The following is a 23819-nucleotide window of genomic DNA, read 5'->3' on the forward strand; positions in this document are numbered from 1 at the left end:
TAAAACTAATGGACTTCAAAAACCATAAATCAGAAAGCTCCACACTTAATTAAATTCCTCTTGTAATTGAAAATGTTGTGTAAACCAGTGTTCAAAAATGAATTCCATGTGGGTTCAACCATGATTTCTATCTCTAAGGGACATGCTTGTATTTCACTGTAATTTGTCACCATGTCTCTGTTGAGAACCTCAATACCAAATTGGTTTGATCAATTTAAGGTTTTCATTCTATGTTCGTAATCACTTTTTTTCTTAAATTGGTTTATCTTACCAATATTTTATTAGATATTATTTGAACTGCCAGCAGCCCAGTTATTTGGTCTTATAGATAATAACTCTTCTGAAGAAACGAAACAGAATTTATACACTGAAAGTTTGGAACAAAGACAAAGCAGTGCAAGTTAGCTGCGAAACAGATGTAAAAAAAAATAAATACCAAGTGTAACAGAGGAGTGTGAGTAACACAAAGTGGGACCAGGGACCAGTGTGGGCCAACCTAGTGTCACTACATCACACAGTTGTTCCATGTGAAAAACTGCCATGAAATTATATAGTTCTTTCAAAAAAAACAAAAACAAAAACAAAAACAAAAAACCAACAGTGGCATCATGTAAACAAATTGGTATGTAAAGGGTTTGAATCTTGAAAATGGAGGAATATTTGGTAGTTGTTATCAGGACTGATGTTGGCTGAAAAATGTAACCCAAAGTTCAAAATGATATTAATATACAGTGTTTTTGACATGGGACTTTTTTTTTGTAACTAACTGTGGTTTCAGTATTTTAAAAACGATATTATATCAGTACCATGAGCATGAAAGAAAACTGACATGTTCTCTATTTGAGCCTCTTCAGTGTTAGTAGCTAGAAATTACTCCACGGCTGTTAAGAACTATTTTATCCGGCGGAAGGCTATGATGACAATAATGGCTATTATCTATCACTAAGGACGATCGTTTCTTTACTACCATTCTTATTAACGATCGGTTGTATTTGAAAAGTTTCCTTTTGGGAGTGTCTCTGTCCAGTATGGTTGCTGAAAGCCGCACAAAGCCCGACCTCTGGCGGCTGAAACTCGGCTGTGAGGCGGTGTGGTGCGGTGGGCCTCATCACCGCGGACAGGCGGGACAAAGCACTTGTTGAGAGGCTGCTGGCCGTGAAGGAGCCGTTGTCTCTGTCTCTGCACGGGACGGCAGCTTGAAGCGGAGCCACGACTTTCAAAATCAGCCTCGAATAGAGAGGTTTACTTTGATATTAACTTAGAAACAGGTCCTTTCTCTGACGGACACATTATTTTTTTCTCAACTGTTCCAAACTTTGAGAAGAAGGAAGGGAGTTTTGACAGGAAACAGGGACTGGCATCGCTCCTTCAAGTTTTTTTTTAATTCCCCTTCAACGAACTTCAGGTAAGACGACGCGCAGGTGGTTTAAAGCGATTTGAATTTTAAAGAGTTAGAGGTATTCTGCCTGACTAAAAGTTGCATGAATGTGTTGTATTAACTTGTTCAAATCGCTGCCTGAAGTATTTGAGTGAACGGCGCAAGAGTAACGGTAGATGTGTCCCGTCGACAGGTGAACAGCCGCTCCTCTTGTTTTCCAGTCACTCAAGCTTAGCTAACCAACAACAACAGCACTGAGTTCAGCTAACGTTACGGTTTCTTATCAATCATCGATTTCAACTGTACCTCAAGTCTGCTGGGATTAAATAAAGCTAACCTAAACCTATATCCAGTAAGGCGACGTTAACGTTAGCGTACATATCTGATCGGCTTTTTGATTTAAGCTAATTGTGGCTTGAAACTTTCATATCTGCCAAATCGTGATCAGTCTCAAACAATACAATAACTTCACTGCCAGGTTCCACAACCTGCTGTCCAGCTCAGGCGGATGTTTTCTGTTGTTGATATTGTACTATGTAGTTTTGGAGTAGAAATAAAAACTCTAACTCTCTCTCTATATATATATCATCATTTAGGTTGTTTAGGCATTAAAACCATTCAGTGAAGATCTTCCCTAAATTAAATAGTGCACCCTCAAAGTTCACAGATGTAGCCTAACTACTTAAGTAGTTTCTATTTAGATGGTTGGAAAGAACATACTAATTAAAAGAGATTTCTGCGCTGAGTACTACTGTGTAGGTAATGACTCATTAATTACTCCTACCTTAGTTGCCAGTTTATTAGGTACAGTAGGTTATTAGGTAAAACTATACAGTCCAATACCGCTCTAAAGTAATAAATCCCACCTTTATTAAATGATTGGAATACAACTTAACTTTATTATCTCTGTGAGTGGAAAATGTGTCTTTATCTTACCAAAAAATAAAAACAAGAAAAAAACAAAACAAGATAAGAACAGCCAATATGGATCCCTATAACCATCTAAGCACAAAACAAAGCTCATCACTAAGAAAATACAAGAGCTGACTGCCCATATTATCAACTGATATTCATAAAATATTCCCATAAAATACACATAAAAAAACCCAAAACATTTTCACTTTACCCAACAAACACGTTTTGTAGGTCAGAGCATCGCTGCACCACTACAGTACTTCATTATAGTGCTGTTTGTCACACATTTATCAGAAAGTTGCACACCTCTGCAATCTGGATGTTGCACTTGCTCATATTGTGATTTCAGTATTAGTTTGTTATTAGTTAATTAATTTTGCAGCCCTAGTTGTAACTAAAACATTCGCAATTGACACATATGAACCTGTTTTTTCCCTAGAGATTCTTCAGCGGGCTGTTTTTGGGCAGGAATTCTTGGCTGACTCCTGTGTGTATGCCAGTGGGTCGCAGCCTACATTGGGCAGGGGCCTAATTGTTTTTGACAGATGTGAGACATGTGACTGTATGACTGGAATTCCATTATCAGCAGCAGATGATAGAGTCTCTGTGTTGTAGTGGAGCTCAGGCTGCTGCTGGTGGGTGTCTGACCTGACCTGTGACTGTGGTCCAAATGCTGCATTTTCTGTCCAGCTTGAAAATGAGATTTGTGACAAACAAATCTCTACTATTCTCTATTACTACTACTACTACTACTACTACTACTACTGTTACTCCTACCATTGCTACCATGCTGCTGCTTATACAGCAAATAATTTAGTGAGACAAACGCTATTCCATCCAGATTGTTGATGAGTGAGTTGCTGGCTGAATGAACTGAATGGTCTGTGGATTTACTTTAGCAACCATTGTTCGTTGAAAGAGAAATTGCTGTTGAGTTTTTGAAATGTATTGTTTGGCTCTTAAAGCACAACAAGCTAAGTGACATCTAGTTCCATTATTGGAGAGCAGGCAGACATCTCTGTGTCCACTATGTCCAAAACTCAGCAACTCACATCAAAACTATCTAAATGGAAGAGTAGTGCACAGATGTTGGGGTGAACTGTCCCTTTAATCACTACAGTAGCGGCAGGGCACTAAAAACTGTACCTGTGATTCCTGCCCCACCCCCAAGATTCACAACATCGTTAAAAGCGCCCATAAAAAACAAAGAAATACTCCATCGATTCAAGATGCGACAACATTTTGAAGATTTGAAAGCCTTTGATTCCCTGGTCCTTGACAAAGAGCCAGATTGAACTGAAAATGTTGTACTATTCGTAGTGAAAAGGGACCATTTAACAGTGTTGTGAGGCCTCAGAGTTCCTTCTTAATGTGGTTTCTTTGCTCGGAAATGACTTGAGCCTCAGTTTATGTCCTGCCAGTTATCGATATAATCAAAACTGCAGTAAAAAATAAACTATGACCCACTGGCTTCCGCGACAGCATGTTGCTCAACAATAAAGGACACCTGATACCGCTGCACACAACCCACCCATCCACCTGTCCCCCAGTCTTTCTGTCTCTTTCTCCTGCCTCACTCCACTCAGGAGCTGCACAGAGGAGCCCTTGTCTGATCCTCTCTGGACAGTGCCCCAATTTTCCTTTTTTTTTCTCTTACCCCGACTCCATGGCAACACTGTTCCTGTGACGAGCAGCCCTGACTTTTGCTCCTCCTGCTCCCAAAACAAAGACAAGAAGTTATGGAGGGGAGGGGGTGAAGGGGGGGAGTAGAGTTGGGGGACAGGGGATTGTGAGAGGAATGAAGGATGTGGAGGAATGAGGGAGGGAATAATGGGAAGGTGTCTAGGATGGAGGCTCTGAGGCGAGACCTCTTCTGCTGTGTGTGCCGGAGTCCCATAAAGAATGAAGAGTTATGACTCAGGACTGTAGACTGTGGGCAGTGCCAGGGACTGTCTATCTGTCCGTCTGTCCGGTTGTCTGAGGTCCTGAATGGATGTTAAATCCCACGCAATCCAACCAAGGTGACTGAACAGGAGAAATGTGTACACAAAGGAGATTTTTTGTGTTTTAAAATCAGTGCTGTGGTGTAGAGCTGCAACAATTAGAGGACCAAAAGAATTGGATTGCCAACTATTTTGTCATCTGGGTTTGGGACTGTTAGTTGGACAAAATAAGCAATTTGAAGACATGGCTTTGGCCACGTTTTAGCCATTTGAAAATAATTGAAAGTTTAATCAGTCATGAGAATAATCTCTAGTTGCACCCCTACTGTGGTGCCACTTGGAGACAGTTTAGTAAAAGCGAGTACTTTGCAAATATCACTGGATAATTAATTAATTAGAGCGGGAAAAAAACCCTACTCTTGTGCTCTGGGAGCACGTGTTTGGCATCTTTCACTATTTTATGACATTTGACAGACTGTACAAGTTATTAGTTAATCAAAAGCAGAACAGATGAATCAGTACCAAATGAAATCATTAGTTGTAATTGTTATATTTGTTTACTTGTTAGGATCCCCAGTAGCTGTGCCCTAATACACAGCTACTCTTTCTGGGGTTTGCATTTACAAAAAGAACATACATAAATATGAATACATATAAAAACATGCATTTCAGAACATACATTAAAAATGACAATCCACATAGATCAATAGTATGTTACAAGCTCAATATTCTCAGCATTGTGTTCAAATCAGGTTGAGATTTGACTTGGCAAAAAAAAAAAAAAAAATGGTAAAGATGTTAAGGTTCTCTTGTTTTTCCCCCCCCTACAGTAACTTAGCTCTGCTGTTTACATGCTTTCTCATTCAAACACTTAGGCTGCCCACTCCCTGTAGAAGAATGGGCATTGTTAGTTGGTATATAATGTGGCCTTGGATGTCCCCCCTGTAAGATTTGAAGCAGGACAAAAACAAAAATTTTAGCTGGAGGGCGGGATGTGAAATGTTCAAAGTCTCACTGGACATTGTGGAGGCTGGAGAGAGACTCCTACAGTCTGTGAAGAGGCAGAAAGGAAAGTATTGTTGTTAGACTGGGCTCCTCGTCCTGGTACCGACATCTCCACTCTGACTCTGACTCTGCTGGTTCAAAGACCTCAAAGCTAAAGTCATTCCTCTAATATTTGTATTTTCTGTTAATATTGGAAAGTATACCTGATATTTTGATATCACAAGCAGTAAATGTGAAATATTTATTGCACAGTCACAGAAAAAGAAAATTGCACAAACAAGCCCAACGTGTACCCTCATAAATCACCTCCCTTAGAAATGGTAAAACATTTACACCGTTCTGTTACTAAACCTCATTACTGAAGTCAGTCACGCCTAACTTTCCCATATCTCCACGTAGCATTACTCACATCAGTGCTGCTGAAAAACAAGAGACGGACAACTCCTCTTTGCTCTGGGCAGTAAACTCTGCTCCCCCAGCTATACAGAAAATTTTGATTTGTGTTTTTTGTTTACAGGTCAGGACATTTTTGAACGATGTTTGACAAGCAGCGCTACGACAGTCCACCTGTCTACAGTCCTCCTTTCACCTCGCCGTCCAACAATGGCTTTGTCCCTCCAGGGAGCTTCCATGCCCCCCAGAGCGATTACAACCAGTACCCACCTCCACCAGGATCTTACTACATCGAGGAAAAACCGCAGCACTTCTACAAATTACTATCACCTCCGGGGATTGTCAAGGCCATGATGGGTACAGTGATCGTATTGTGTGTGGCGATATTCGCCTGCGTGGCCTCCACTCTCATGTGGGACATGCAGTATGGAATGGGAATGGGATTGGGCTACGGCAGTGGATATGGCAGCTACGGTTCAGGATATGGTGGTGGCGGCTATGGTGGTTATGGAAGTTATGGAGGCTATGGCTACGGCAGCAGCTATGGCTCCTACATCTCACCTTACTCAGCCAAAACTGCCATGATTGCCATGGCAGCCATTAACTTTATTGGGGCTCTGGCGTTCTTCATCGCTGGGTTCTCTAAATCCAACACGGTCCGTTGTAGGAAGTTCTTTCTGGCCCTCTTGATTAGCAGCGTCATCATGGCTGTCCTGCAGGTAAGACCCACTCTGTACTACTTACTCTAATACTTGCACTTACCCATTTAATCATTATATCATAATATATATTTATCAAAATCTCATTGTGTCATATTTTTGGGAAGTACAAATAGTCATCCCTAAAATATTGAGGTATTTGGTCAACATTTTTTTATATTTGACCTGTCGCCAAATCCTTTGGAAATGCTACTTAAGAGATTTTGATTCTGGTGATTTCTTTATTAGAAGCTTAAGATTATATTGTAAAAATCAGTGTTATGATAACTATGATTAAATTAAGAATGTGTATGGTGTATGATCTCTTGACTCAGATTGACTACAGATATTGATAACACAGTTTTGCTTTACTGTTTTTCCTAACCCAATAATACTCAACACCTTGTGTTATATTCTCCTGAATAAGGACTTTATTTCTGATATGTTTTGCAGCTCATGATAAATTGTTAAAACAAAGTCTGCACCCAGACATAAGAGGCTTAAAGTATACCAAAAATCTTAAACTGGACAAAAAATATACACTGCTGCACAAACATCACATTGGGGACAAGATATTTTGTCTCCTTTCATAAGCTCTGTAGAAAATATAGACCAGCCTGAAACAAGTCAAGTCTTTAATCATCATTCAGCTAAAAGAAACCAAGATGGAGGACAATACACTGAAATCATTGCTGTAAGGGACAATAAAGGTTTAACTGGAAATCATTTTCAATCTATGCATACCACATGTCGAGATTATTTACCTCCATTTAGATCCTTATGCCTTGGTTCAATATTGCATTTATTCTAAAGTGATTTGTGAGAAATATGGTCTGTACTCTACATTAGAAGCATTTTACTCGTGAAGCATCTGTAACATTTTGAGGTTGCCATCCCACATCCCAACCAACATTGAAAAATGCTGTAAACGCCTCGCTCTGTTATGCGTGGTATTTGATTGTGCATAGTTTTGGAAATTCCTAAATACCAAAAATTAAAATCTGGCACTGGACATTTGAATGCTGTTCAAATCCCAGTGCTCCTCGGGGTAGTTATCCAAGATCACACCAAGATTTTAATACTACTTAGTATATAATTTTACTATAGATACTAGTCTTTCTGGGCTCCAGTCTATTAATTTTCTTCCAACCTGCTAGAGCCTCTAGAGTGTCTAGAGGTTATATAGGGGCAACAAGTATTCAGTTAACGTTATTTTACAAGAATTTGATGGATTTTGTCTTTATTAAATCCTCAAATCTTTGGTTTTTATATACTACATCTTCTGCTTTAAGTCATGTGTAGAAATATCATTTTTTTAAACCTACATTGATGTGACCTTTTTTTTACTAAAAGGGCAGAAACAGGCAGACTATTTACCATACTAAGCATCCTTTTAAATGTGTATATGTTTCAAACAGACTCCAGCTGATCTCAAGCAAAGTATCATTACAGACAGACTAGAAAACACTGGAGAATCATCTGATGTTTGTCCGAAATGAAAGTCCTGTACTGTACTGTACAGGCTGCTCAGCAAATTCTACTGGGGTTATGATTGCTGCTGGATGTGGATTTTGATATTATCAGAGTCAGCTGTCTTATACTTGAAATGAACAGTAATAACTACTACTTAAGTATTTTTAGAGAGAGACTGACATATTTTCATGTGTTTTTTTTTTCCAGGGCATCATAACCATTGTCTACATTGTTGGGGTGAACCCAATGGCCCAGAGCACCTCCAGTATGATGTACAATCCGATGCTTATGATGTGTCAGAACCTCTACCAGACCAGCTACTCACAGATGGGAGGAGTGGGAGGCTTCCCCATTTACAACCAGTATCTTTACCATTACTGCTTTGTGGACCCACAGGAGGTTTGTAGCTTTTTCTGTAGATCATTTGCAGTAGAATTCAGCTTAGCAAATGATGTGACTCTATGTGACTCTATGACAGTAAATTGAATGTCTCTCGGTCCTGGAAAAATCAAGACATTTTAGGATGCCAGCTTGGGCTTTAGGAAACACTGATCAACATTTTTCACCATTTCAGATATTTTAACGCAAAAAAAACTAGTTGATTGATTGTGAAAGTAATCAACAGATTAAGGAAAAACTATTAATTAGTTGTTGCCCAAGCTCCAAGTAACACTTTGTTCAATATATCTACTGTTTTAAAAGTAATTCTTCACCTCATCAGTCTTTAAACGTCAGATAATATTGAGAATGCCCTCTCAAATTTCATAGATCTTAAGCTTTAGGTGATTTTTAAAAATCACTTTTGGGTGTTTTGCCAGCACAACCGGCCAAAGGCGAAATATATTCGGAATACAGTAATATAAAACGAGGAAAGACTGTAAGCAGTTCAAGTTTTTAAATTTGTGTGATTAAATGATGATGAAATGATCATTGACAAATTGATGATAAGTTTTTTCTTCATAGAATAAATTGAATGTCACTGAAATAGTTTGGGTTTACTTGTTTATCATACACCACTATTTAACAGTTGTATAAAGCTAACAAAATGTGAAAAGTAAGCTAAATCAGGACTCACACTAACCATTCTGTACTGTTTTGTAATGGTATCTGTTATCATTAAACATTTGTTGCATTTTTAAGGTACATGAAGCCACAAGCTGTGATATGTTTATCTCCTAATGACGCCTCATATGTGATTGTGTACTTCTTGTACCAGGACACACCAGCTTTATCTTACATCTTATCTTCTTGACAAGTTTGGGGAAATTATTATCATCTTCCTGCTTTTCTAGGGAGTCGCCATGGTGTGTGGATTCCTGGTTGTCATCGCCTTGTGTGTTGCCGCTTTCTTTGCCCAGAAAACAAGAGGGAAGATCTGGCGTTATGGGAAGCCAAACATCTACTGGGAAGAGCCGCTTGTTGGTGGGAAAGCCTCAGAGGGCAGAGATGTAGAGGAATGGGTAAGAGACAACAGGACGGTAGTCATAGTTTAATAAGACCAGGTTTACATGGGATTTACGAAGAGAAATCATTTTTCGACCTGTACTGACCCTGAGTATGTGCATGCACAGCCTGCAGTCAAATAAACAGGGTCACAGAGAGTTTAAATCCGGCCTAAGGAAAGTTGATGGAACACACGGTTCCCCGACAGATTTGGTGATGAAATGATCAACTTTTTTTTTCTGCATGGAATATTCAGTTAGAAAAACTGATGTATGGCAATTAGTTTCCACCTGTTTTTACAATGCTAAGTAGGTAATGGGCAGGCCATCAGTAAGGTAGTCATCCTACAAAGGTAGTCATCAATTGTAAAGATAGGTTAGGTGAGTGTGATGATTCAGATGCAGTAAATAGCCCAGCTGAGACTTGCACATTCCTGAGGTTGCTGTTGTCATGTTATTTTTGACAACATGACCAGGTAGATAGTATAGTTGTTTTAACCATTTTCTAGTCTCTCATATGTTTTCATCGCTGCTTTTATGAGTTGAAAGTCCATGAAGAGTGTTGTATATAGATCATTATCATTTTATAGGATTCAAGAGGGAAACAGTCACACTAGCGTGACAGCGTTTCCTCTGACTGAGTCACTTTGTTCAGGGTCAGGGCTGATAACAGTCAGCGGTTGTTTGCTCTTGGTCTACTACCTGGTTTCGCTCTGGGTAATCATTAATCACCTTAGGAGATAGTAAGCAGGCAGGTGGTTTCTAGAGAGCCTGCCTTCAGGTTTTTAAAAGTCAACAGCATGCTGGTCATATGGGACCATTACCTGAAATATGGTTTGATAATTGACTTGACCTGCTACTTTTCAGATGATGCCTGTTTTATGCACTGAGAGATAATATGTTGAACCTAAAGCTCAGATTTGTAATTGTTAATGAAAGTCATAAACAGAACTAATCAGGGAATGTGACATTCTGTTAACCAGATTGGAAACACCATATCTGCAGACACTACTTCTGTATTTCAAAGCTAAATGAAACATGGCTCTGTAGAATGTTTCCTTTCTGTCTCCAACAGTACAAACTGTCGTCAGCAACATCCCCAATACATAATGTCCACAGCCAGTGTTTGTTCTAATGTTGTGCAAGGGAGTGTCAAGAACACAGATCAATACATGTAGCAGACAGTACATACATGCCAATTACAAGTTAAAGAAATAAAGAAATAGATATTTAATCCTTGGAAGAAAACAACAAATGCTAGAAAGCCAAATATTATTTGTGAGGGTTGGGCTGATGAATAATACCATTGTCCATGGCTGATGGCTGGCAGCCAAAGATTACTAATCTCTGACCAACGTAACATTTAATAATTTAAAAGGCTCCCCACTAGAAAGCACAGTTAAGTGGCGTATCCCCTCAGCGTTGCCATAGGGCAAGAGTTGTTGTTGTTTGTGATGTGTGGGGAAATAAAATGAAAATAAGTATGTTGCGCTCAGTGTATTAACATTATGCCTCCATGTCTTGTTTATTATTTTATTATTTTTTTATTGAACCAGCTCAGTTTGGCAAACCAGCAGGGTTTCTTCTTTCCACTTTTTCTCTCAGTCATGCCATTTTTATACAGTTATCTTAGCTAAGCTTCCTTCGCTAGTTGTTTTATGCATATGAGGCTGAACACAGCTAAGCTACAGACATGTGGTCTGGAGACGAGGACGCTTTTGAACCTGGCACAGGGTGTGTCGGTGATAATGGGAGATAGTTTCCTCTACAGGTTGAGGCAATTTGAGATTCATGTAAGAGCAACAGTAGGGAAACAATGGCGGCTACAGTGGTAAGCTAATATGCAACTGCTGCCTTACAACAACACTGAGGGGACACGCTGCCTCAAATTTGTAAACAACAATGTCATCGTCAATCACAGTGTTTCACTGTAGACATCGTCATATGCCAATTCGGCAGACCATATTACTAGCGGATCTCGTTCTTTTAATCTTAACAGTAATACATCTTGCATCTTACTTGCATTATTTGAGTAAGAAGTTAAAAGGCCAAGCTACCCTCCCCCAGCCATGCATAAGCTTACGTAGCAGTGTGTATTACGTATTTGTGCACTTAAAGTAGTGATTAGTGAATTTACTCACTGAGGGATCAGTAAAGACTTATCTATGTTATAGGTCCTTTGAGTAGGAGTTAATGGGAGCATTCCCCTCCTGTGGTGGCCACTAAAAGCACAAAAAGGCCCTCTCAAGAGCCAGCGTCTGGTTTGTCCTTCTTGCACTACTGTAGAAACACGCTGCAAGACGCTGGACTCCACGGAAGATGATCTGCTGCTTCTGAGTTGATATATATAGAAGTCTCATTGTAGGGTCAAGCACAGCTCTGGCTGCTTTTATCTGTCCGAACCTGACTAAGAGCAGTAATTGAACCCTAGCTGAACTCCACAGCTGTTCTGTTTTTTATGTCCACACCTACTCGAACCGATGCTGTTCCTTACAAAGCAATGCGATCATCGTCAAAGTTCTTAAATACCTGCCAGTGAGCCTAGATGAGAGGCTGTATCATCCCAATTGCAACAACTCTTTGTACTCTCTTGGTATTTGTAATAAGTATAGTCTTACAATATGAATTAGACTGGTTATAGTGAGTTACTTGCCACAATTTTGAATCATGATGAAAATTTTTGTTCTGGAAGGTCTGGATCGGGTTTCACTGATCCATTCCTGGGTAACAAAATACAACAATGATTAGTCTCTGGTGATTTTACACTAATTAAACAACTTTTATGAATATGAAATTGCATTTCTTCCATTTAAATCCCACATGCTTAAAGGACTCAGATACTGGCTTAGCTCTGTCAATTTATCAGATTTGTCTGTGTAGGATGAGGAAAGTGCTGTGAATCTAATTTCATCTCTTGAGCTGACTGAAGGAGAAGGAAAAAAAAGCCCAGACATAAACAGACATGGTGTTATATTGGATTATATAGAGCTGTTTGTTTATGAGAGTGCTTGTCATTGCCTCCAACATGGCATCATGCACACAGAGGTATACAGGCAGAGCAGGGTAAATGAGACAAGCCCAGAGTGAATCTCATGACTAGTACTAGTGTCTAATGCCATGCTCAATGATGTCATCACTTTTATTGGAGGTACAGTAATGAAGTGTACTCTGCTGCTGCAATTAGAAACTTCACATCGCTTTATGTTTTTTTATGTAAATATGTGGGAGTTGGAGAGTTTTGGGGTAAAAGTTGTATTCTAAGTAGTCAGTCACAAAGACTAAAACATGGACTGTATGTAGCTTATGGAACATACTTAACTTTGCTCCCTAAGGATTTTATTATCTACAAAAGCAGGTCAACCAAAGTGTGCCATTACTGTATGTGTATTACATATTTCTCTCTGTTATCAGCCTCAATAAATGGGCTGTTAATGTGGCAGAATTTGCCTTCCTGTCCCTATTTTCCTGTTATATCTTAATGTTCCACACACTGCATTATTTTTCATTTCCTTTGTTGCTATGATACCTGCATATTGTATCTGTGCCACCAAATGAGTCACAGCGCTTGTTTGGCTCCTTTAAACACAAGGCCAGTGACAGTCTAAGGCTGTGGTTGGTTTGAGATTGGACCCATTGCTGTTGCTGAGCTCAGGGAGGTATGGCATACTCTGATGACCTCACACACTGGCCTCATTCAGCTCTGACCGGGGGACGCGCATTGTGTCTGCTGCATGAGGTCATCATAGTCGGTTTCTGCAGGGCTGTCTGTGCGCTGGAAACACTGACATGCTGCACAGATGTGGGATGAAAGCATCCTGTGCAGGTTGCATAGAGGTGGATTAGTACATACGAAGACAATAGGTTGTGAATGTGGTTTAAAGCAATTGTATCATATTGCATGATAGTAAATACTGGCATTAAAGAGGTTATTGTAATATGTATTATATTATGTATTATTATTATATATTGATTATATTGTGTCAGGAAACAAAATGGTGCTTCCAGAGTGGTATCCCAGGTCTGACTGTTGGGTTTATAGTTGCTGTTTTAAAATATTTTGTGTTAATGACATCTGATGAAGAGGGAATAGTGTAGCAGGAGGCTGAACAATGTTTGAAGTAAATTCAGGTTTATATAGAGTGCTTCATCGATGACACACTTCTATAGGCTAACCTGGTTGTTAGCATTGCTTTGGTTCCCCCTTTACAAAAGGTCATTGGGATTTTTTGATTGGATTTGGGATTATTGCAGAAAATAAGCTCTGTGGCAAACTCAAGTTTTCTCATACTCAGTAGTTTTGTTCAGCAAGGTAATCTTCAATGATGCAGAAGTAAGAAGTTCAAGTCAGGCTATAAGACAAATAACATTGCGTTCGCATGACTTTAACGTCACCACCACTAAGCTTCTTACAACACAATACTTTACACTCTTTGCTATAAATAGATAAATGTACAAGTCGAAGAGTTTAAGTTAGGATAGTTTACAGCTCTATTGGTAATGCATTTTGTATTAATTACAATAATTTCTAAATGGCAAAGTGTTATAGGTAGCTTATTAACTCATTTCTGAAAAGGCTGATAGGCAAACTCAGTCAAACGAAGTCAGCCTGCTCACTGAAACTACAGCTGACTTAATTTGGCAGCTACAGTTCTCTTTACAGATGGTGCAGTCGATTAAAATTGCAACATTCACTGTTTTCTATTTTAAACAAACATCACTGCTGCTCAGTGAAAAGCTGTTTCACTAGTTTCACACATGCCTGCAATTAAGAGTGTTTTTCGGGTTTCAAGTAGACATTTTACAACCTACATAAATCTTTGAATTACATAACGCCAAATTCTTCCTCTCATGCAGCTGTCCTTGGTTTGTAGTTCTCCCTCTCTTTTTGTACACATCCACTTCTACCTCACTTTGCCTTTTGGACTCTTTGGTGCTTGTCTGCTTCCCCTCTGCTCCTTCCTCCTCATCAACATCCACCACCTCCCTGCCTCCCTTTGTCTTTCTCCATATTTGCCTTTTCGCTTTTTCTTCCCCATTTCCCTGACCCCAAACCTCTTTGCTGTGCTTACATACTCTGCTCACAGCCCCAGAAGCCACTGTGCTACACACTGAGGGGGCATTGTTTGGATTCTTACATGAAGTGCAGTCTTCAAATGGGAATCTCCTGCAGCTGCATGAAGGGCACCTCACCCCAGCACTCCACCCACCATGATTATTGTTCTTTGGGGGCTAGGCTGATGTTCAGTGCTGCTCCTTCATTGTGAGGAATTTAGGAGACTGCTCAGTAATGTACCAACTAAGAAAGCAGGAGGGTGGATGCTTTCTAAGGGTTGTATATAGTTAGGAAACTGAATTCTTACCAGATAAGTACAATGAACATTTCTGCCTTGTTGTGCAGGTCCAGACAATCCCTATAATAATTTTCAGTCCTATTTCTTGTGCAAAGGCAGATATTGTGCCTGGATTTTGAGCCGAAATGAAAACCTGGTTACATACTTTTACAGTGTATTATCGAACTTTGGTCTCTTTTTTGTTAACCCTTTAAGCCAAAAAGAAATGCAGGCAACAGAGAAACAGAAAGACACATTTGATGTTTAGACTCTAAAGGTTTGTGCAGGGGTTGTATACAAGGCATCTAAAGATTGATGAATGCACTGGACCCAGTGGAAGTGGAAGAAGCTGTTACCGCCCCTGAGGCCTTCATTGTGAGGAATTCCCTCCCCTGCAGGCTGTCTGACCTCACAGGAAAGACTTGGAAAATACAGATTAAAGATATTTACATGACAGACACTGTTTCCTTTTGTTTGGAGAAAGAAAGGAGAAGCACATCCCTTCAAGGTGTTCATGCAGACAATAGAACAAAGTGAAAACAAAGCTGGATGATTCCTGTGTATATGTTATATCTTCATGACAAATCTTTCAAAGTTATAAGGCTTTGTCAGCCTTTAGTCATTCTTTGTTTTTGTTCTCGTGACCTTTTCAAGCAGATAACCCTCATTTCACTGAAGAGTTCAACTGTTCTGTCCAATTACACGCCCACTTACCATACTTTTTGTCTCTGGTGTAAAGAGTCAAGGAAACAAATCAGGAACTGAGCCTGTAGTGTGGTGTTGTCTTTGTGAGTGCTTGACTTGTTTGTTTGTGTTTGCTGAGTCTGTTCCTTCTGTTTTTTCCTGCCTGCTGTAGGTGAACAATGTGGAGGAAAGCCGCAGTGTTCAGGACGCTCCGACCCTGCTGGTGTCAGAAAAGGGAGCTGGGCTGCTCAACGCCTCGGCCAACAGTGTCATCTCCTACCCACCAGTTAAAGTGGACAGCAGCTCTTATAATGAGTACGACTGCGACAACAATGAGTGGGTGACCCTGTTTTCTCATCTCCCCTTTTCAGCTCAGAGACTAGAATTTTAAGTTCAAATCAGATGAAGCATCTTTTTGCTGATTACATGTTTCAAACGGATGCTAGGGCATTTGTATCTTATGTAATGTGATGTATTTCCAAGGACAACATGTAGGCGGTGGTTCAGTATGAGAGGGATTACTAGTCAGTTTGTGAGGTTACCAGTGTTCTCTGACCAGCCAGTGCATTATCCTAAATACATGTATCTATATAAAGAAATAAAGGGTGGCACTTGAGAGTAAGTCTTTGGATCAGACACATCCAGCCTTCATCAGACTGATGAAAACAATGGCCAAAATAGTTTTGTGTCATTTGCCAGAAAGATGATCAATAAAATTCATCCAAAGACATATTCCTGAGTTCCACCCTCTTTTGTATAGATGGATACATATACAGTATCTCTGCACATGTATGAAGTGACATAGTCCAAAACCACATACTGCCCCTTTAAACAATATATTGAAATATTTATATATTATATTATTCTATGAAGAAGGTGATTACAGTGTTTGATTCTGGGCACTGTAAAGCAAAGATTCCACACAAACACAGAACCTCTGAGCATGTGACTCACACAAGCAATATCTAATCACTTCAGTTTAGTTTTAAAGCCTGTGAAAACATATTGCCCTACCCACAGAAAGAGCTCTGGGAGTGACCTTTGAGCCCTCATTGGATTAACTTTCCCTTGTTTTTTTTCTCATGTTCATTGAAATCTCTAAGGAAGGGAAAAGCTAGGATGTTTGTGAACACGTGCATTTGCTTTTCTTCAAAGCTACAAATGATTTCTCAAACACCTTTATTTTGTTTGCAGTAATGTCCTCAAGACAGTGTGTGCGTCTGTTTTTTTTGTTTTTTTTACAGTTTCATAACATCTCAGTACCTTTAAAAAACATGGTAAGCTTGTGTCAAAAATATGCCCCGACTGACCTGATTAATGTGAACTTCCATCTTGATGTTCACAGGCACTAGAATGAAACAATCAAATTTTACATTTGCGAGGATTTTGATTTGGTTCAAAGTACAGAATATTATTTTGATGATTTCCGCTCTCACAAAGTAAACATAGCTGGCCTTTTTCATAAGCAGAAGAATGTTAGCCTGAAGACCCGCAGTGTGCTCTGCTGTTAATAACACAGCCTGTTTTGTAAGAACTTGTACTATCTGCACAGGATGGATTTGAATGCCTCTACAAATCCCCACAAACCTAAAAAAAATTGAGCATGAATTCTCCCTCCTGTTATTAAAGAGCTGTACTTGCCTCCTGGTCACTGACGGGCCTCCAAGTGGCACACAGTCAAACATTAGAGCGTGAGCAACAATAATCATTAGTGGTTCATGGTGTTTACCTTGACCTTGTTTATCAATCTGGCTCATATCAGTACACAGTTGTTTTTTAGTTCTTGGTCTTATTTGGGTTAGGGTTTTCTTTTTTCTTAATTTGTTTGATATAGTCAAAGACATCATTTCCACTCAGAGTTCCAGTAATTGGATCTACTCAGTGAGATTTACAGTTCCCTCAAAGCTATATGTTTATGAGCATCAGAGAATGAATGGAAACTTGTTTTTGCCCTTGCATTTAAGGCCACCATAAGTTGCCTATGTATTGTATGTAGGCCCAAACCCAGTGTCCATGCTTACAGACTCACAGCCTTTAACACGTGTTCCCAGTTAGCCAGGGAGGGTTTAGGGCTGTCCCACTGTCAAATCATTAAGGGGATGAGGGATGTCTCACAGATACTTTGTGCCCCTTCTGGCTACTTTCCCTAAGTATGCACACTTTGCCTTAAAGGCATTACTCACAGTTAATGTGTTGTAGCATTGAACACAGAGTTACCATGGGTTACCCGGGTAACCCTGAGAAAACTCAGAAACACTTTCATTGTTTTATATATAATGTTTTTATTCACAAATAGAATGTTTCTAATTTACTACCTACTTCCAACATCATGACATTGACATTTTCTACCCTACTTAAATCACTCAGTTTATAGTATTCAACAAAAAAAGTAATAAGTATATATACGTATATATTCAGAATTGGAGAGAGTACCTTTGACCAAACTGTATCACCTCAACGTCAGTCCAACACTAGAAATACTTGTCGGTGAATCTTGTGTTATTCATGCACAGTATACATTTAAGTTACATACTGGCACTGAAATGTCATGTCTTTTTGTCAAATGTTGTTTTGTAAAGAACAACATCTATTACTTATGTTAGCTAACTGTTGCATCCGAGATACAATATATGCATATTTTTTCAGACAGTGTTTAACCTTATAAATTAAATTATGCTCAATTTTGACTGTTTTCTTGGTGTTGTCTTCTTTTAGTCGGCAATTCTAGTTTAAAGTCAAGTTAAAACTTAAAACTAACCCTAACCCTAACTTGTATAAATGTCAGAGAAGTTAGCCATTCAGAACATCCTTCATAAAAACTAGAAGAGGTACTCAAGCAAGGGAACTGTGGAGGACACAAAACACAAATCTGCCTTTTGGCATCATTTGTCATCACAAATGTTTTTATGTATTTGTCCTGCAGGTACTCTGAGAGGACCACCAGCAGACCATCAGAAGTCTTCTCCCACGGTGGAGGAACGAGCTCCAGCCCCTCAGAGGAGACCGGTCGCAAGCCCTCCGCTAACAGGGGCAAGAGACGCAGACGCAAACCCGACTTTGATGAGTCTCAGTACGAGACAGAGTACACCACAGGAGGAGAAACAGGCAATGAACTTGACGGAGAGGAATGGGAGAGGTGAGAATTAAACCTCCATGACCGTGGTGATGTGTCCCTGTGCAGCTCACACAGTCTGGATTAAGGATGGAAAAGTCACAATCTAATAGTACAGATTGTAGATTGCTTTAAAATACTCCCTCCCCCAGGACCAGACCTCAATTTCCAGATTTGAATGAACAGTTCAATAAGCTCAGAAATGATGCTCACGTGAGAGTGACTTACAGGAAAATTATGCTAGAATATCGTTTTGATAGAAACATGCGAGCATAACATAATTGATAAAAAGATGCTTAAACAGTGAAGCAGGGAAAAGGCTGCAGTCTGCTTCCCTCTGCCCAGGAGTAGTTAATCCTCTGAGGCATGCCACTTCACATGAGTTGTACTCATGCATAATGAGAGAATTGGGCCAAAGGTACAAAACATGAGAGTCAACGTAGTTTATGAAAAAGTAGTTAAATTTGTCTGTCGTTGGATCTGCCCAGACTTCAGTAAAGAACTTTGAGGGAGATATTTGAAACCTGACACTATTATTGAAACCAGCAGTAACAGTACACATTGACCTCTGCACTGTGTTCCGGCGGTTCAGTAGTTAACCTGATAACCTTAGTGACTGTTGTAAATTGTGATATTCTAGTGCAGGACATTTACAGTGTTTTTAAATCTTTCTAGATACAGTTCTATCTCTTTTTCTGACCTTTAACTCCTCCTTCTCCTGCTCCAGTTCATACCCAGAGATAAGATCCGATGCTGTGCGCCAGGAGTATAAGAGAGAGTTTGACGCCGACCTCAGAGAATACAAGCGCCTGTGTGCTGAGATGGACGACATCAATGATCAGTTGAACAAACTCAGCCGGCAGCTGGACACACTGGATGAGACATCAGCCAAATACCAGGTCAGATTTAGACAGAAGTCACCTTTAGTGAATCAAACATTCTGGTAATGGAACAAAGATGAGCCTAAATTACAAATCAGAAATGCAATAGGGAAGATTACCTCCCTCAGTGGACGGGGATTAATAAATAATCCATAGGAATAAAGGAGAAAAAACTAAAATCTTGTGTAGAAAATGGACACTGGAGGGCTGTCATTACACAAATTATAATTTTGCAGAATTTCCCAACAAATGCTGATCTTGCCAAATAAAGATTGTTTATCTGAGCTTCTCCATTACAGCGAAAAAAAAAATGTGAGATTTGCAGTTTTTAGTTTACAGCTGCAGTATGAAGAAGTTGTTGTTTTTGCCACACTCGTATCCAAGGCTTAGAGTTCTACATGGAGCTATGCTGCCTCCTTTTGTTCTCCACACACGTTTTGTTATGTTTACTTGAACACCTAACACCCTTTTGCATTCTGGGGATTCCAAGCAGGAACACTTCATTCATTAAAAGACAAAAGAGACATCAGTTGTTGAGCAATAGAAACATAATTCCTGCAGATCAGTCTGAGGTCAGTGTCCACAAATCGTTTTTCAGGCAGACAAGCACTGGCTGAAGCTGAGAGAAAAAATGCTACACTTGCTTCTTGTTTCTATGACAACAATATCCGCTCTATTATCGACACTGCCCCTTTGCAGTTTACGATCAGATCGTTTTTTATTTGCCATCTGGACATCAGAGCAAGGGGGATGTTATCCATGACAAGATCCATGTCAAAATACAATGAATATTATCACCCAGGAAAAGGAGCAAGAGTGACACTTGCGTTGCTAGCACCTCTCACAAAAAGACGCTATCACACAATAAAAAAAACGCTATGTGGATACAGGTACAGTTAAAAAACAAACAATCCAAATTGATACAACAGAAAAAGAGATATAACCTTTTTTAATATCACACTGTACTTCCTTTTAAAAAATGGTGCTGGCATTACCCACAATGCCACATAAGCAGTCATACTTAACAAAACCACCAAAAATTGGTGGAGTTATACTTTATAGGACATTATGTGGATATTAGTGCAGAGAGGGAACTATAGTAACCATTAAAAGAAGAGTTGAACATGCCTGAATAACCTTAAGCATTTACTCAGTTACATTTCATGTTGTTGGGTCACTGTGTTGATTAGTTTACACCAGGACACATATGCATATTATAATAATTTCCTCATGTTTCCACAGGCTGTGGCAGATGAATATAACCAGCTGAAGGATCTGAAGCAGGTGAGGAGACCTTTTATAAACTACACCCCATAAAGACTTAAAACATAGTGCTGTTACTTTCAGTTAAGTATTACAGATGTTTTTCGACAAAATGTCACCTCATTTAGTTTCCATCTTATGCCTCTGGACATAACATTTCTGCATGCATTTTCTCTCCAACCCTTCATTACTACTTTAAAAGCTTAAACATCGGTGAACATTTTCACTCTCTAGTATTATGAAACAACTGATTCCACTCCTGACCTTGAGTGTTATTTGTCGTATTGAATGCCTCCTCTGTGCTCTCTCTGCTCTGCAGACGTCAGACTACCAGTTGAAGAAGAAACAGTGTCGTAGGCTGAGACACAAACTGTTCCACATCAAACGCATGGTGAAGGACTACGACAAGAACCACTCATAAATCCACTGAGTCTCGACGTTCAGCTCTGTGGTCTCAACAGCAAACACTGACAGACGCAGGCCAAGATACACTCCAAAACACGACAAGGACACTGTGACATCCTGAGACCAAAGTACCTGGACACACACCCACACACACATTTATAGGGAACATTCTGTGTGTTGATCTTGTGTTTTCCCTCTTTTATTCTGATCAAATATATGTAAGAATAGGGGTGCAGGAGTTCAGCTGTAGACGCCACCACAGCTCACACTGCCATTTTTTTTGTCTTTTTAAAGATCCAGCTCATTGTTTGCAGTGTTCGGCCACATGTAACGATCGGAGGGCGGGGTGGGAGAGAGGTTGTTTGAAAGTCAGCTGACCCTCAGTCACCTGTGATAACACTGTGGCTGTGTTTGCTCTCCAGATTGGCAACTTTTCTTTGTTTTATGTCCGCAGATAAGAGGTGCAGCAGTATTGTAGAGAGCTTTGTAATGGGTAAGACAGGCTGCTGGGATTGTGTCGAGTAAATATGCAGTCTTTTTAACCCCTGGGACGGCATTATCTTTGTGTTTTTTCTCATCTTCTTCATCAGTGTTTGTGACTAAACTCTGCCGAAACTTTATGTATTTTTTTTGTCTAAACTTAAGATTTTGATACTAATTATCACAGACACAGTCAGACCAAAAAGGGGACAAACTGGCCAATGAGATATGTGTGACATTGTTGTATATATACTTCCAATGAATCCCGTTCCCGAACAAATTCACAGTGTCTGTCTCTTTGATTCTGCAGATATCATAGCATCTGTGATGACTGTATCTGTTCTTTGTACATACTAAAGACTCGTAGTGGCTTGTTTTGTTAATCACTGGTCGTTCAAAAATGTGCTTAAGCTATGCAAATAACTAAAAACATCCAGACTATTTTCGTATTTTTTTATCACGCGTGCTCCTCAACAAACTGGAAAACACTGTTTCTGTCACAATATAAGCTACTCTTATCTTTTCATTTGATTCTCTACCAATGAAAATGATCATCTGCTGATTCCACGTGTGGTAATGTTTGCATTAATACGCTTAATGTGCAAGGTGTACATTATAAAATCGTCTAGACACACTTTTGATTTTTGTCAGGCATTTGTATTTTTATGAAGAAAACATCGTTGTCATTTTACAAACCCTTTGCGAGCCATTTATTTTTGTATGAATTTACTTTCTTTTGATGCTATGATAAGACCGTTTTTGTAAATGTATACTTCCATAAGGTATGGTGTCTAAAAAGTGTAATAAACATTTCTAATTCTCAAAAACTTTGTTCTTATTTTTTTCACCTCTTTCCAGGTTTGGAAGGGTCATCATGTTACTGAATCTTGTTTTTGCGCCAGACTGCAGTGCCAGTTTTGTTAAAGTTGACGGGTGGTGCTTGGACAAACACACTAAAGACATATCATATGTCGTAACATATGTCGTGAGACTTCTGATGAAGAAAATGATGCAGAAAATAAAAAAATAGTTAACATCCTCTGTGAAGTGTGTTCTTTCACTTTCTGTGGGCATTTCTTCATCAGAAGTCATACGGCGTAGATATGTTGGGTTTTAGTGTATTTGTCTATGCTTCTCTTTTAGACTTCAATACAGCCGTCATCACAGTCTGGCCCTAAAGTGAGATTTGGTGATGTAATGATCTTTACTTTGTGTTTAACTCCTTGGTTTGGAGAAGTCTGCAGGTGCATGTGCAATGAGTGTCCAGCAGGGAGAGCAGCAGCACTGCTGATCCAATCACGGTCATCTCAGTGTGAACTGCTGCTGCCCTCTTTTGGTTAACTGCTCCGAAAACTTTTTACTAGAGCAGTTTACCAGCATCATAGTACTCAGTATGTGTCGTTTGTAACTATTTTTCATCCATACTGGCATCCTCTTGAAGTCGACGTGACCACCAGTCTAACTCTGGATCGTCACTACCAACTAAACCTCACACAAAGGAAGCAGAATAAACTTGTACTTCTGTCACATAGGTCGGATGTTCATTTGCACAAAGAACTTCATTTTTATCAATCATCATTATTGTAACATGTACACTAATATCCCTGTACTGGTTTGAGGTCATGGTTCGCTCTCAAATCAAAGTATATTGTACTTCAACTACTCTGTGAACTATAGTATAAGAGAAGTTACAGGTACTGGTTATATTTAGTTACTGTTAGATAGTTACTGCGAGTAAACTTGCATATAGTTTACTAGTTATGTTGTAAATACAGTATCCCCCCTTTATTTCTTTAAAAGAAATGCATTCAGATGTAATAAAACTGCTTCTTAGCTTTTAGTGCAAACATATAGTACGTCCACTTTTGGAACGTCATTATGAGCTTGTTTTTGCTATTAATTGATAATTTATTTGGTCTTTATCAAAAACAGTGAAAAAATAACCACCACGAGGTCTCAAATCTCTTATTTTGTTGACCAAAAGTCCAAATTCCAAGTTCAGTATCAAATTCAAAATGATATAAAATGCTTACAAGCTGAACATCTTCACATTTTGATGTTGAGCTGGCAAATAATTGGATTTTTTTCTTTCATTGCTTGATTAAACAAATAATAAACAATTAACTGATGACCAAAGTTGCTGTCTGTTAATTGAATTAGCAGTTAATTGACTAATTGCTGAAGTTAAAAGGAAACAAGACAGCGTGTTCCTTGCTTGAATAAGTAAGAATCTGCAAATGAACCAACTATCCAAAAACATGTCCCTTTAACTGACTCAACGTCACATTACAGATGTGTATTTTGATACGACAAATAGAGTTTTTGCAATGATTACATGAAAATGACTGTCAGTATTGCTGATTTCTCCAGATGCGTGTGCCGTGCCTTTCAGTGTCTCAGATATTCAAGTCATCCAC

General features: G+C 39.3%; 1 protein-coding gene across 2 annotated transcripts; it reads left to right on the forward strand.

Moving 5' to 3' along the window:
* Positions 1–1118: 1118 nt before the first annotated feature.
* si:ch73-61d6.3 (occludin) lies at positions 1119–21965 on the forward strand. 2 transcript variants are annotated; one of them, XM_037114946.1, is made up of 9 exons: positions 1119–1405; positions 5759–6353; positions 8013–8204; positions 9098–9265; positions 15434–15597; positions 18185–18397; positions 19101–19272; positions 20497–20538; positions 20837–21965. In XM_037114946.1, the coding sequence occupies exons 2-9, from the start codon at positions 5778–5780 to the stop codon at positions 20936–20938; spliced, it is 1629 nt and encodes a 542-aa protein (XP_036970841.1). In that variant the 5' UTR covers positions 1119–1405; positions 5759–5777; the 3' UTR covers positions 20939–21965. The 2 variants fall into 2 exon arrangements, with proteins under 2 accessions (XP_036970841.1, XP_036970842.1); XM_037114947.1 differs by lacking the exon at positions 1119–1405 and having other exon boundaries at positions 5620–6353.
* The last annotated feature ends 1854 nt before the right edge of the window (positions 21966–23819 follow it).

The sequence above is a fragment of the Acanthopagrus latus genome, chromosome 11, assembly GCF_904848185.1.
Source record: "Acanthopagrus latus isolate v.2019 chromosome 11, fAcaLat1.1, whole genome shotgun sequence".
Classification (NCBI taxonomy): domain Eukaryota; kingdom Metazoa; phylum Chordata; class Actinopteri; order Spariformes; family Sparidae; genus Acanthopagrus; species Acanthopagrus latus.

What these genes read in the sequence shown, in the direction of transcription:
- si:ch73-61d6.3 (XM_037114946.1), top strand. Translation starts at nt 5,778, where the DNA reads ATGTTTGACAAGCAGCGCTACGACAGTCCACCTGTCTACAGTCCTCCT. An exon ending in GCAGAGATGTAGAGGAATGG is followed by an intron (nt 9,266 to 15,433) that starts GTAAGAGACAAC and finishes TGCCTGCTGTAG; the next exon opens with GTGAACAATGTGGAGGAAAG. An exon ending in TACGACTGCGACAACAATGA is followed by an intron (nt 15,598 to 18,184) that starts GTGGGTGACCCT and finishes TTTGTCCTGCAG; the next exon opens with GTACTCTGAGAGGACCACCA.